A 12,789-nucleotide genomic window follows, 5' to 3' on the forward strand; every position below is an offset into this window, starting at 1 on the left:
TCAGAATCGTGGAACGCTGGTGCAATGAGGCCATGGACACATTGTAGAAAACTCAGATTCATTGGATGGGATTTTGCATTTGCAATAAGCCCTAGGAATTGTCCTACGAATCTCTGACTCTTTCTTGGAAGATCCCAAAGTGCAGTCCACATAGGTACAGTAGTTGTAGAGAGTTGTAGCTCCTACCTAGATCATTTGGGTCAAAACTCTCTTATTTTCGCTGGACACTTGGAGAAATATAGGGGCACATGTTTGCTTGAATGAGCCAGATAAATGCGTTGAAAAGTGTTTACTTAGTCCTACAGCTGCTGATCATTCATTTGTGTGCTCCTTTCTTCCATCCTTCTGTCCGCCCATCCATTTGTCCTTCCTTCCTTCCTTCCTTCCTTCCTTCCTTCCTTCCTTCCTTCCTTCCTTCCTTCCTTCCTTCCTTCCTTCCTTCCTTCCCTCCCTCCCTCCCTCCCTCCCTCCCTCCCTCCCTTCCTTCTTTCCCTTTAGTCAAGAATGTTTTACTGACTGTATCATGCATTTTAGGGGCCATGCTGGACTTGGTGATACAGAAATGCAGAGGCAAGAGCTATCTTTCCAAAGGTTTTTCAGAGATCAGTGGTGCTAAGCAGCCTTATTTAGCCATTTCAGATGTTGCCTCTGAGAGAGCCAGCAGAGCTCACCCTCTGAAAGAGCTTTCATACCCATCCTGCCATGTGATCCTTATAAAAACTTGTAAGGTGTTAACATCGCTTTTGATTTTTTGTTGGGCACACCAACATGAAGTGACTTCTCCTGGGTCACAAAGTCAAAGTGAGACTTGACTCAGGGTTTCTGGTTCCAGCACACATCCTTTTGGTGTCCATAATGTCAGAGAATGTGATTTGAATTCCCAAATTTCTAACTGCGGCTTTTCCACTTACCTGCTGCGTGACCTTCGGCAGGGAACTTCTGCAAGTCTCAGTTTCTTAATGCATACAATGGGGAGAGTAATAACAACACCCGCTTTATAGGATTGTTTTTATGAAGTGATACATGTAAAAGGAGGCAGAGATTTGAAGACAAGGAAGCCTCCTGGCCTGACACATGACCCTGAGCTTGAGCACGAGGCAATGGCCAGTGCCACCAGCATCCCATGCCATGGCCTGACTTGCCAGCTCTTGCTTCCCACTCCAGTGCCCCTTTCTACCTGTCTGTGCACACACGAAGCCTTCGCATCGCACTTGACTTCGGCAGGGTGCGTTGGTGACACAGTCTTCGGCTTCCTTGTCAGAGAATCTGCATGGATCCCCGTGGAACTGAGAGGGTCGGAGCAAGGTGGCGTGTCTGTACTGGAGGGGAGAGATTCAGGGTGAGCCCAGGGCAGAGCCTCAGGGACCTCAGGAGCTCAGGGATACCTTGAGGATCTATGTTGCGATTGGTAACTTGCCTATTTTGACCATACTGTGAGCAATTTGAGGGCAGGGATCTTGTCTGATCTCTGCATGTGCTCAATGTGGGAAAAGCACGGACTCTGGAGTCCAAAGGTAGCAAGTAGATGGATGTGGCCAGTTCAATAACATGAAACCAGTCTCTCAGCTTGATTACTCCAATGGGCTGACTCAAGTAGTCTCATTTACTCAGTATCTTATACATACAAAAGCATGCACTTGGCAGCCACAACAGACTCTGATACTTTCTAGTTATGTGATACTGGGCAAGTTACTCAACCTCTATGATCTCAGTTTACTGATCTTTAAAATGGAGATAATGAATTATCTGAAGGTCCAGTTATAGAGTTTCAATTACATGTATGTATATATGAATTCTCATTGTGTTGTCTGATACATAGTAGGCACTCAATTTCTAGAAATTATTTTTCTTTTTTATTATTAACACTTTTTAGAAGTTAATATTTCTCTATCTCTACCTTCCAATTTGTTTGTTCTAGGAATATTGCTTGGATTTCTAAAATACTGATTCGGCCACCCAATGGTTAAAAAAAAAAAGTAGGTGTTATTTACGCTTGCTTTTTTTGTTTGTTTTTAACCCTAATCGTGCCCTCTGGGCTGCCCTCACGGAGGTCACAGGTGGTGGTGGCGCTGATGTAGGCAGCAGGCAGGGACAGCTGTGCTAAGATCGACAGGGTGCAGAGTGCTCTGTAACCTCGCAGGGGCATCCCCGGTGCAAACTCAGGAGATGGGAAAGCGACATCTAAACTGAGACCCAGCGGAAGAACAGAAATGTCGGGCAAGCATGGAGAACCGGTGTGAGGAGGGCAGAGAAGAGCAGTCGGGGGGCGGGGGGGGATTGCTGTGCCAGAGCTGAGAGATGAGAGAGAATGTGCCTTGTTCCTGGGAACAAAATTCACCCTGGCTGGAGTGAAGAGTGCAGGAGGGAGGAGGCAAGAGGTAGAGGGTGACAGGGCCACCGAAGGGAACGCAGGGCCTTCCAGGCCTCAGTAAGGTTGCATTTAGTATTTTATTCCGGGGCAACAAAAAAACACTGAAGAGGAAGGAAGTGATCAGATGTGGGTGGCTTCCAAATGCTAGTTGCAGTCAAGATTTGGGTGCAACAAAAGGGGGCAAACCAGCCCTGGCCAGTGTTGTTCAGTTGGTTGAGCGTCGTCTGGTGCACCAAGAGGTCGCAGGTTCGATTCCTGGTCAAGACACATGCTCAGGTTGCGGGCTCGATCCCTGGTAGGGGGTGTGTGCAGCAGGCAACCAATTGACTTTTCTCTCTCACATTGATGTTTTTCTCTCTCTCTCTCTCTCCCCCTTCCTCTTTCTCTGAAATCAATTAAAAAACCACATTTTTTAAAAAGGGGGCAAACCAGGCTAGCAGCCCCTTTGCAGAATGAAACGTTAACCAGCCATAATTATTACTTGTATACCATCTGTAAATCCAAAATATATGTAGACAACCATCCACCCACGCTCCTTTGCATTTCTGGAGGGTCTTCCTTCCTAGAAGGCAGAGGCTGGCAAGACAGGGAAAAGGTCAGCAAAGAAGACTGTTAGCACGTTGTCCCAACCACGGAAGACAAAATTGGTTTGAGGAGTGTGGAAATGATGGAGGAAAGACATCTCCCAATTCCAGTTTGAAGGTTTGGCTGAAGTCCCAGCCAATGAGCCTGCTGACAATGATGATGCCCAGCTGAGGGAAGTATGCACCAAACCCGAGTAAAGAGCTCTGGATGGCTGGATGAGTGGGTGACTCCTGCTGAGTCTCCCTGGTTTATGGTGTGGATGAAGTAATTATCCAGACAATCTGATCAATGTGGAAAACGTCAGCAATAAAGCCTACTTTGAGAACCAAATGATCCTGCTTGGCTCTCCACATTGATCCAATTAGGTGTGTAATTGTCCTGGGCCTACTTTCACAGCCTCTTTGGGGTCCTAGCCCATGGCTGGTTTGGTTTGCCAAGGAGCTGGGTAAATGGCAACCATTCTCTGACACATCAGCTGTTCTCAGAGCTGGAGTGACAGGCCAGCCCTCCTATGATAAGGGAGCCTGAAGGACAAATACTGCAGAGACTGTGTATTTTGATTGGTAGAACACTAGACAAAAGGCCACTGGCCAGAGTTCAATGCCTGTGTGTGTTTGCTACTAGGTGAACCCAAGGCCGCACTTACCCGCTGAATCTCTGTTTACCTACCTGCCTAACAGTGTAACCACTATTCTCGCTTCTTTACAGAGATATCAGAACATATAATGAGAGCAAACAACATATATTTTTGGAACACCTATCATGTGTCGGAAATTGGCCTACACACTGAAGATAAAGAATTGAGTAAGTCTTTAACAGCTCACAGTTTAATGGAAAGCTAAATAATAAAAGTGAATGATAAATGCAAGGATACCCAAGGAAGAGGGGGCTATTACAGTTTATAAAAAGGTGCCTATCTCACTGTAAGTGGGGCTGAGAAATCAGGGAAGGCTCCTCAGAAGAAATGGTCCCTAAGGAGAGTTTTAAATTATGAGTAGGTGTTAGCCAGTAAAGGAATTGGGAAAGGTCAATCCTGCCTGAGAAAGCTGCATGAATAAAGGCACAGAGAGAGAGTGAAATGGTCAGAGAAATACAGGTGGTCAGTGTGCTGAGTAGGGCATGTCTTACGGAGATGTAGGCCAGGTCTAGGTCATGGGGAGCCTTTAATGCCATTAAGTATGGACTTGATCCTAAGGGCCACAAGTAGACTTTGAAAGATTTCAGGCTAGGGAAAGACAGGCCAGACTTGCATTTTTGATGCCTCCCTCTGGTTGCACAAGGAAAGATGGAGTAAAAGGGCAAGGTTGGAGGCAGGAGGCCTAATTAGGAAGCTGTTAACACCTTGCTGAGCAGTCACGATGGAAGTAGCTGGCTGCATGGGAGAGTTCTGGCTCGAAACAGCCAGTTAGAAAGGTGTATATGAACAAGGAAGGACACATGTGTAGAGGAAAACTGAAGGATCGAAGAAAAGGTGTAATTGCTGCCGAGAAGCACAGGATGGAATTCATTAGTGAAATCAGCCAACATTTACCGAGGTCCTACTATGTGCCAGGCACCACTGGTAGTGCCTCAGCCAGTCTTGCTGAGGATTAGGGTTCCTGGAAGCTTAGAGCTCTCTCAATGCCTGGGTACTTACCCTTTTCTTCCGACAGGAATCACACCTGGTCCAGGAGGACCAGCTGGACAGTTCACAGTCAATAGGCGTCAAGGTGACATCCACACTCCTTGTCTGCCTGCTCTTGGCCAGGCTCCCATTGACCGCGTTTGACTCAACATAGGGTGGCTTTCCACCTCTGAAAGGTCGTCGTGAGAGAAGAAAGTCAAGTATCAGAAGGGAGTTAAGTACATATGCAACTGCCTATCCACCCGTTAAATAAATACATATTTGCTCCCCTGTGCAAAGCTATTGGTTTATCATTCAAGTATAGGTTCATATTTATTGAACACCCAGTGAGGGCCTGACATTACGGCTAGCTGTGGTTGAAAGTGTATTGAATTTGGATCAGAAGACAGTCCATCAGATTTCTCAACAGAAACACTGCAGGCCAAAGGGACTGGCAAGAAATACTCAAAGCGATGCAAAAAGCAAGGACCTGCAACCAAGAGGACTCTACCCAGCAAAGCTATCATTTAGAATCAAAGGACAGATAAAGAGCTTCACAGATAAGAAACAGCTAAAGAAGTTCATCACCACCAGACCAGTATTAATTAAAATGTTAAGGGGTCTTCTTTAAGAAGAAAAAGAAAGATTAAAAATATGAACAATAAAAAAAAATATATGAACAATAAAATGGCAATAAATGCATATCCATCAACAATTGCATCTAAAAACCCCCAAAATAAATAAACAAGGAGAGCAGAAACAGAGCCATAGATACAGAGAACATTTTGCTGGTTGCCAGATGGGGATGGGGGATGGGTAAAAAAGGTGAAGGGATTGAGAAGCACAAATTAGTTGTTACAGAATCTTCATGGGGATGTGAAGTACAGCACAGGGAATATAGTCAATAATATTCTAATAACAATGTATGGTGTCAGATGGGCGAGAGATTTTTCAGGATGACCAATCAGTAAGTTACATAATGTCTAATCACTGGGGTGTACACCTGAAACTAATCTAATAATGTGTGCCAACTGTAATTAAAAATAAAAAATGATTAAAAAACCCACTAACCTTAATCATCAGGAACACCTAGGATCTTATATACAAGGTATGGCAAAAGTAGGTTTTCAGTTGTTCTTGTGGAAAATAATACAATCATTAATAATAATACAAGAATAAACTGTTTTGCGTACTCACAACTGGAAACCTACTTTTGCCCCACCCTGTATTTCCATCAAAATAGGTTATTTTATATTTAATGTAAGTTTAGTCAAATAAATACATAATAAAATATGTATAACTAAATGTGAGATAAGCCATTTGAGACAGGGATAAAATCCTGTCTTTTAATTTTCCATTCAGAAGAAATTGTTCTCGAATAAAGGAAGCAGAGAAACCTGTTACAGATCAGTTCCTTAGGCAAAAGGGGAAGGCTAGGAATTAAACTTTCAGAAACATTTTATCTCCTTCAACCTGCCCTCATCCTTCTTAATGCACCACCACAACCATATACTTCTTGATGTTTTAAAAAGACAAATTTATAGTATGAAACAGAAAAAAAATAACCTTTTTAAGATTGCTAGGCTATATAAGCTTCCATATAACTTTAGTTTAAGCTCACGACTTCTCTCAGAGCTTAATTGACAAAATAATTTGCTCTCCATTGCTTTTGTCAGAACATGGAATAGAGCTCTCCAGTGCAGACCAGTAAACACCTATGGGCAGTTCTATAAATTTGAAACATTTCCACAACTAGTGGCTTCAGTGAACTTAGCTACTTTGCTCATTACCTTACTATGAAACTTTCTAAGTAACTGTAGGATTTAAGGAACTAGGTGTTTGCCAATTATGCATGAAATACTTTTCTTTCTCTTTTCCAGTTCTGAAGCCATGTCTATTTAAAACAAATTTCAAGTATTCACTAATTCTTACTAAAAAAAAAAAAAAAGGAAGATAGTTCATCAGCAGCTGGGTCATCTTAGTCTGGTTTTACAACCTGTGTAAGCTTCACCTTTCTCACATATGTAATGAGATAATCATGCCCAGCTCACAAGGCTATTTCTAGGTTCAAATAAAATGTATGTGAAAGCACTGTCTCAACTCCAAAGTGCTATGTATAACCATGGCTGGATGTATATGATCTTAAGCAATTCTTTCCCACGTCTGAGCATCTGTTTTTTACCACCAGAAAGTGAGAGATTTAGATTGGATAGTCTTTAGGGTGCCTCTCACTTTAAAGGTCTATGATCCTGGCTGGTGTGGCTCAGTGGCTGAGCATCAACCTATGATCCAGGAGGTCATGGTTTGATCCTTGGTCACGGCACATGCCCAAGTTTCGGGCTCGATAGCCAGCAGTGGGTGAGCAGGAGGCAGCCGATCAATGACTCTCTCTCATCATTGATGTTTCTCTCTCTCTCTCCTGTTCCCTTCCTCTCTCGGAAATCAATAAAGATATATTTAAAAAAAAAAAAAAAAGTCTATGAAATTTGCTGAGAAAAAGCCATAGGGGATACAGAGAACTCTACCGCCAGGTTCTGCCTTCTGGAACTCATGGCTTGTCGTAGGATAGGAAGAGAAATGCGTCTTATGTCATAGCTCCTCCAGAATTCACCCAGCAGGCAAGGTTTCTAAGCTTACGGGCTCCACGGCCAGAGCTGTGCTTGGGGACGTCACTGTGCCGCAGGGTGGAGGCTGCACAGGGCTGGGGAGAGCCTGGAGGCAGGAAAGGCAGGCGGGTGGCTGGTGCCGTCGACCCAGGGGGTGACGTGAGCCTGAAGTATGGGAGCGTCAGGGCAGAGAGCAGGGGGAGGGCAGGCGTGTGAGACACGTCGCGGTGGAATGGACGGGCGGTGCTGGGTAATCGGACGGGCTGTGGGTTGGAGAGAGGAGGGGGTTTAGGTCGATGCTGGTTTTCCATCTGAGTGTGCGGGTGGGTGGGGAACACAGAGCAAAGGAGCTGATCGGGGAAGATGGTGTTGGAGCACGCTGAGGCCCAGGTGCCCACGGGACGCCTGTGTGGACTCATTCAGCACATGGCTCCTACGTGGTTTTCGAACTCAGGAGAGAGATACGCGCTGCAGACACAGCGCAGATCTGCCCATGGAGAGCTGTGAGAGAGGCTGTGACTGTCCTTGCGAGGAGGATCCGGTCAAGGGTAAACTCTTGGGGAGCGTCCACACCACCAGGAGGCCAGGAGCGACTGTGCCCGGCCAGTCCAGGTGTGGAGATTGTGCAGAGCTGATGCGGATGGGGGCAGCCTGGGGGGTGAAGGGGGACAGGCAGACACATCTACAGAGCAGTCAAGCAGTGTGAGGCCTGAAATATGCCTAGAAGATAAGGCCACGCTTTTTGCTACGTTCCTGACACAAGGTGGGACATTCAGTTGAAGAGTGAATGAGTGATCATGGGACTTGATCTGACGAGGCCACCCGTTTCCCCACGTAATATGATGGGTATAGTACAAATTTTATTTCTCTTCCATCTGAAAGAGCGTATAGCACTGTTAAATTCTTTCTAATCGATGTTCCTTTTCAAGGCAAAAAAGGAAAAAAAGGTGAAGAGAAGCGGGAGAGTACTAAGATGAGCGCTCAGGGCGCATCAAAGCGTGTGAGAGGTGTTTGGGGCATGTGGTCACATTGGGTTCTGAAGCGGTGCCACGAGGCAGCTGTGGGCACTGCCCAAGGGACTGAGAGGAGACGGCCTAGAGCCCTGCAGCTGGTCCGCGGCGGCCGTGGGCTCTGCACCCAGGTTTGCTGACTCTGGAGCCTGCGCCGTGCGCATTACCCCGCGGCCTAGAAGGGAGCGGGCCAGCCTCCACGCCACCAGCCCCTCCTGTCTCCGTGCCTCTCCTCCGTGTCCAAGATTGAGTCATTAGGAAGAGACTCACATCGTTTCCACCGTCTCAGATACACAGTATATCACTCCAGACAAGGTCATTAACCAATACATCCTCACTTGGCAAAAGTCCTAAAGAGAGGATAATATTAACTACAGCGAAATCCATCTCCAGGACCACCCCGGAGACCAGCAAAAATCAATTGCCTAGTAAAGTTGGATCTTTAAGGAAAGGTCAAAGACTCTCCTGGAAACCACAGGTGGGTGCTTTAAAACAGTAACTTGGAGCGGGATGCTGCACACCAGAGGGGGGGGCGGGCACTTCCGATGTGCTCTTTCTACTAATTTGCAGGTTTGACAAAACAATATTGTCTGTGCATGTATTTGACAGCACAGCAGGGTCTCCTCTTCCTGTTTCAACTAAGAAACAGTTACATGGTGTTTTTAGCAACCATCAACCCAATTTCAGACCGCAGTTGAGACTGAGTTGCTAAGTAATGTGCACACACGCTATTAAGAGTCACAATTATTTCCTCCTCTGAGATTTGAAAGCCTGTTAATGGGCAAGATGATCGCTTATAGAAGGAACTTGGTAAAAAGTAGTTATAGCCAGCAGATCTCTCATTTTTGCACCCAATTTTCATTATGGAGGTGGCAATCTAAGAAGTAATCAGCTGAATAGATAGCAAGTTTGTAAATTACCCTGGGTGAGATGTGTGCGGTTTATGAGTGCTACAGAATGCAAATCGGAAAGAAAGGCTAGCATTAAATGGCATCTTTAATTCCCGGGAATAGCGTGGAGCCCAAGAAAGGGCAGGGCCAATCGGGGGCTCAGCATATGGTTACAGCACAGGCTGTCACGCCTCTGCGTTTCTACAGAAACAAACCGCATGGACGTTCAGACCAACCGCCCTGACTTCTGCCATCAAAATCCTCGGTGTTTTTAATGCTGAGAAATTAGACATGCTCGGAGAAGCACAGAAAACAAAGTAATAGACACTCATGTACTCACACGCCAGGACTAGCCATTGCTAACATTTGCGTATACTTCAAGTTTTTGAAAAATAAAAAATAACCTTATAACTCTGACATCTGGGTTTTACACCTGCTCCAGTTCCATTTCCCCTTCTTCTCTGAAGAGGAAAATACTGTCATGAACTTGGTATGTATCTTTCCAGTCTTTTAAATATTATTTATATACATGTACACACACATATTTATATATGTACACAATCCGTAGTTTTGCTTTTGTGTACTTTATTCATACTGTACGTATTATTCTGCATCTTGCTGTGGTCGGTCAACATTGTGTTTCTGAGGCCTATCCACATTCATTCATAGAAACCTAGCTCCTTCCTCTTACCTAGATGCTCCATCAGGGGACATACATAAGGACATTTATGTTTTTCCAATGTTTTGCAATTGCAAGTAATGCTCCAGTAACACCATCTACACGTCCTTGGAACATATCCATCCACATAAATACTGGCCTCTCCTCGAGGTGCGTGGACTGCTGTGGCAGCATTAGGACATATGTCACTGGGTCCCCGTCTCCTACATTCTTTCTATCGGGAGTCTCTGATCAAAGCAAAGGTGGATCCACCAGGTACAGCGGGATTAGCTCAGCAGTAAATTGCGCCATCGGCGTACGTGGATGGTGCGCATCGACGTGCTTGGGCATTCTGTAGAAATGTCCTGACACAACAACTCACTTGTCACACCCAGTTGGTTAGGCAGCTGCATCCCCTCTTTGCAAATAGTATCGCTCCTCTTTGCTGGGGGGGGCAGCTTCGGGGCAGCAGATTTTCAATTTCTCTTCCCTTTGCCGTTTGCTGTTGTAGACATGAAATTTAAAGCAACATCTCAAGGCAACAAACGTGTGGCCCAGAGAAAGAGAGCTGGCACAGGAGTCCAGCCAGTCGGATACGCACGCTCGTGGGAGAGGGGCAATGCACGCGTGAGACGCAGGCCTGCGCCCGGGCTCTGGGGCCAGGAAACACCTGCTTCAGTCTGTGTTCCCTCAGTAGAAAGTGAGTAGCCTGGGGACAGTTACAGCCTCTCTCCAAGGCCCAGGTTTTTCTCTCTGCTGCATTTTCAGCTCCAGACGGAAGGCTACTCCTCCACCTCATGCGGGGAAATCCAATACCCGCAGGCCGTGTTCAGCGCCGCCCGTGGGAACCGGGGTAGCGGCCAGAGCACTACACCCAGACTCAGGTGAGGGTTGGACACCCATGAAACCTGAGTGACTCTCTCCTCTGTTACCCCCAGGCCACTCTTCCCCAGGGCGAGTGGGAGAGAGCCCCAGCTCACGACGAAGACCAGCCAAGGTGGCCCGACCTGCCCTCTCTCCACCCACCCGCACCTCCACTTCCCACGGCAGAGTGAACAGAGCGAGCGCCCCAAGATATGTCAATATGATCGGGCCTCTCCTTTGCTTACAATGCTTCAATGTTTTCCCAGCGCCTCGCAGGGTGGGGAACCTTTTTTCTGCCAAGGGCCATTTGGATATTTATAACATCATTCACGGGCCATGCAAAATTATCAACTTAAAAATTAGCTATGAGAAAAGCTCCTAGATTTATTGAATTTTGAGTCCTACCTGCGGTTGCCTTAGTAGGGCCAGACCAAATGATTTTGTGGGCTGTATATGGACCCCGGGCAGGATTTTCCCCCACCCCTCGCCTAGAGGATATGTTGCAAGCTTCTTTTATTTATTGAATTTATTGGGGTGACACTGGTTAATAAATTATATAGATTTCAGGTGTATAGTTCTATAACGCATCATCTGTATATTGTATTGTGTGTTCACCCCAAGTCAAGTCTCCTTCCATCACCATTTATGCCCCTGTACCCTCTTCTATTAGGTGCAAGCTTCTTAACTGTCACTCTCGTGCCGCCTCACCTTTGCCCACGATCCGACTCCTGCTCCATCTCATTTCTGGTCACTCCCCGCCTAGGCCTGTGCTCAAGGCTACTGCGGTAGACTTGCAGCTTCAGGAACAAGCCAGGCTATCTCATTTCCATGCCTTTATCTGGGCTGCTCCCTGTGCCTGGAACACCCTTACTTCCCTTGGCCATTCAGCAAACACCGTTTCAGAGGTAAAGATTCAGCTCCAGCATCCCCCCTTCTAGAAGCTTTTCCAGATCCCTTGCGCCGTAGAGCTGATCACTCCCTCTCTCATTTCCCACCTGCCACGGCACCATCTCTTGCAACAGTACACAGTGTGCACCCATGTGTGGGCTTTCCCCACCAGAGCACGAGCTCTTTGTGTCCTATTTGTCCCTCTGTCCTCAGAGCTGACAGGGGGCCTTGCACAGGGGTTGGTGCTGTGGGTAGGGTTGCCGTGATCCCTTCAAACCCTCCATTCTATGACACATTTCCTTGGATTCCAGATACTTCTTTGTGTACACATGGGACACACAAGGCAGGCCTTGGCAGCTTGATTTTTTCCTTAGGGCCAAGTTGAAATTCTTGATAATCACAAGAGCTATTATCTACTGAGGGCCCAACAGGTAGTAAATACTCATCATGGTGGTCTCGGGGTGGTGCCCAAGGGGGCTGAGTGCTCAGCAGAGCCGAGGCCAAGAGTGGGTTCAACGGGTACTAGGGGCTCCTCACAGTAAGTGAGAGGCTGTGCTCAGAGAGCATTGACAGAATGCGCCAGGAGGACCACGAACTGCCAAGTCACTGGCACTTTTTCACTGGAGCCCAAGTTTGAGCTTTGACTGAGGTTAAGTTTGAGCTTGTTCTCAGATATTTCCTTTAGCCTGTTTTGCATCTTACTAATGGAAACAAAAGGGATGAAATAAATCATTTAGCACTTAATTGCTGAGAACATCTGGAATGTGTGTGTATGTGCGTGTAAGAAAGAGGGAGCAAGAAACAGTGAAAAAAACCCAAATTTGAGTTGATGAGCTGGTAGGGTAGGTCACTCTCATACAGTAACGTCATTGGTAGGAAATGGCTCTTTTTTTCCCATACATAACAAACCTTCTTTTGCATAACAAATCACACCAAGGCTTTGTTCAGAATACAAAACAAGTACCCTATTCTTCTTAGCATGACAAAGTACATTTAAACATGTCAGTTTCTTACGGGAACTTTTGTTGAAGTCAGCCGCTTGCTTTCACAATAATTTGAAGACAGTTGTTGATACTATTTTATCAGTTGCATGCAAATTGCTCCAAGAGATGTTCCTCATTCAATAGGTAAGCGACAAAGACGGTCAGCATTATGTGGCTTTACATTCCCTGTCACATTAACGATCAGGGAATCATTTGTAACTGTCACTTACCTGGAGCCAGGCAAACTGAGACAACCCAGGGCAGCACAGAGAAGAAAGAGCTCTGCCGGCGCCCTCCAAGCCCATGCCCAGGATGTCTTCATTTTCTCTCT

At 46.2% G+C, this 12,789-nt stretch overlaps 1 protein-coding gene across 1 annotated transcript in view; it reads right to left on the reverse strand.

Moving 5' to 3' along the window:
* C8B (complement C8 beta chain) overlaps window positions 1-12,789 on the reverse strand; it is a 37,142-nt gene extending 24,353 nt beyond the window's left edge. The window contains exons 1-3 of the mRNA XM_016204526.2: window positions 12,689-12,789; window positions 4,593-4,749; window positions 1,178-1,319 (exon numbers count right to left, since the gene is read on the reverse strand). Coding sequence (XP_016060012.2) covers window positions 1,178-1,319; window positions 4,593-4,749; window positions 12,689-12,780 — 391 coding nt within the window. The 5' untranslated portion in view covers window positions 12,781-12,789. The remainder of the gene's footprint in view (window positions 1-1,177; window positions 1,320-4,592; window positions 4,750-12,688) is intronic.

Source organism: Miniopterus natalensis, chromosome 9, assembly GCF_054644295.1.
Source record: "Miniopterus natalensis isolate mMinNat1 chromosome 9, mMinNat1.hap1, whole genome shotgun sequence".
In the NCBI taxonomy this organism is placed as follows: Eukaryota; Metazoa; Chordata; class Mammalia; order Chiroptera; family Miniopteridae; genus Miniopterus; species Miniopterus natalensis.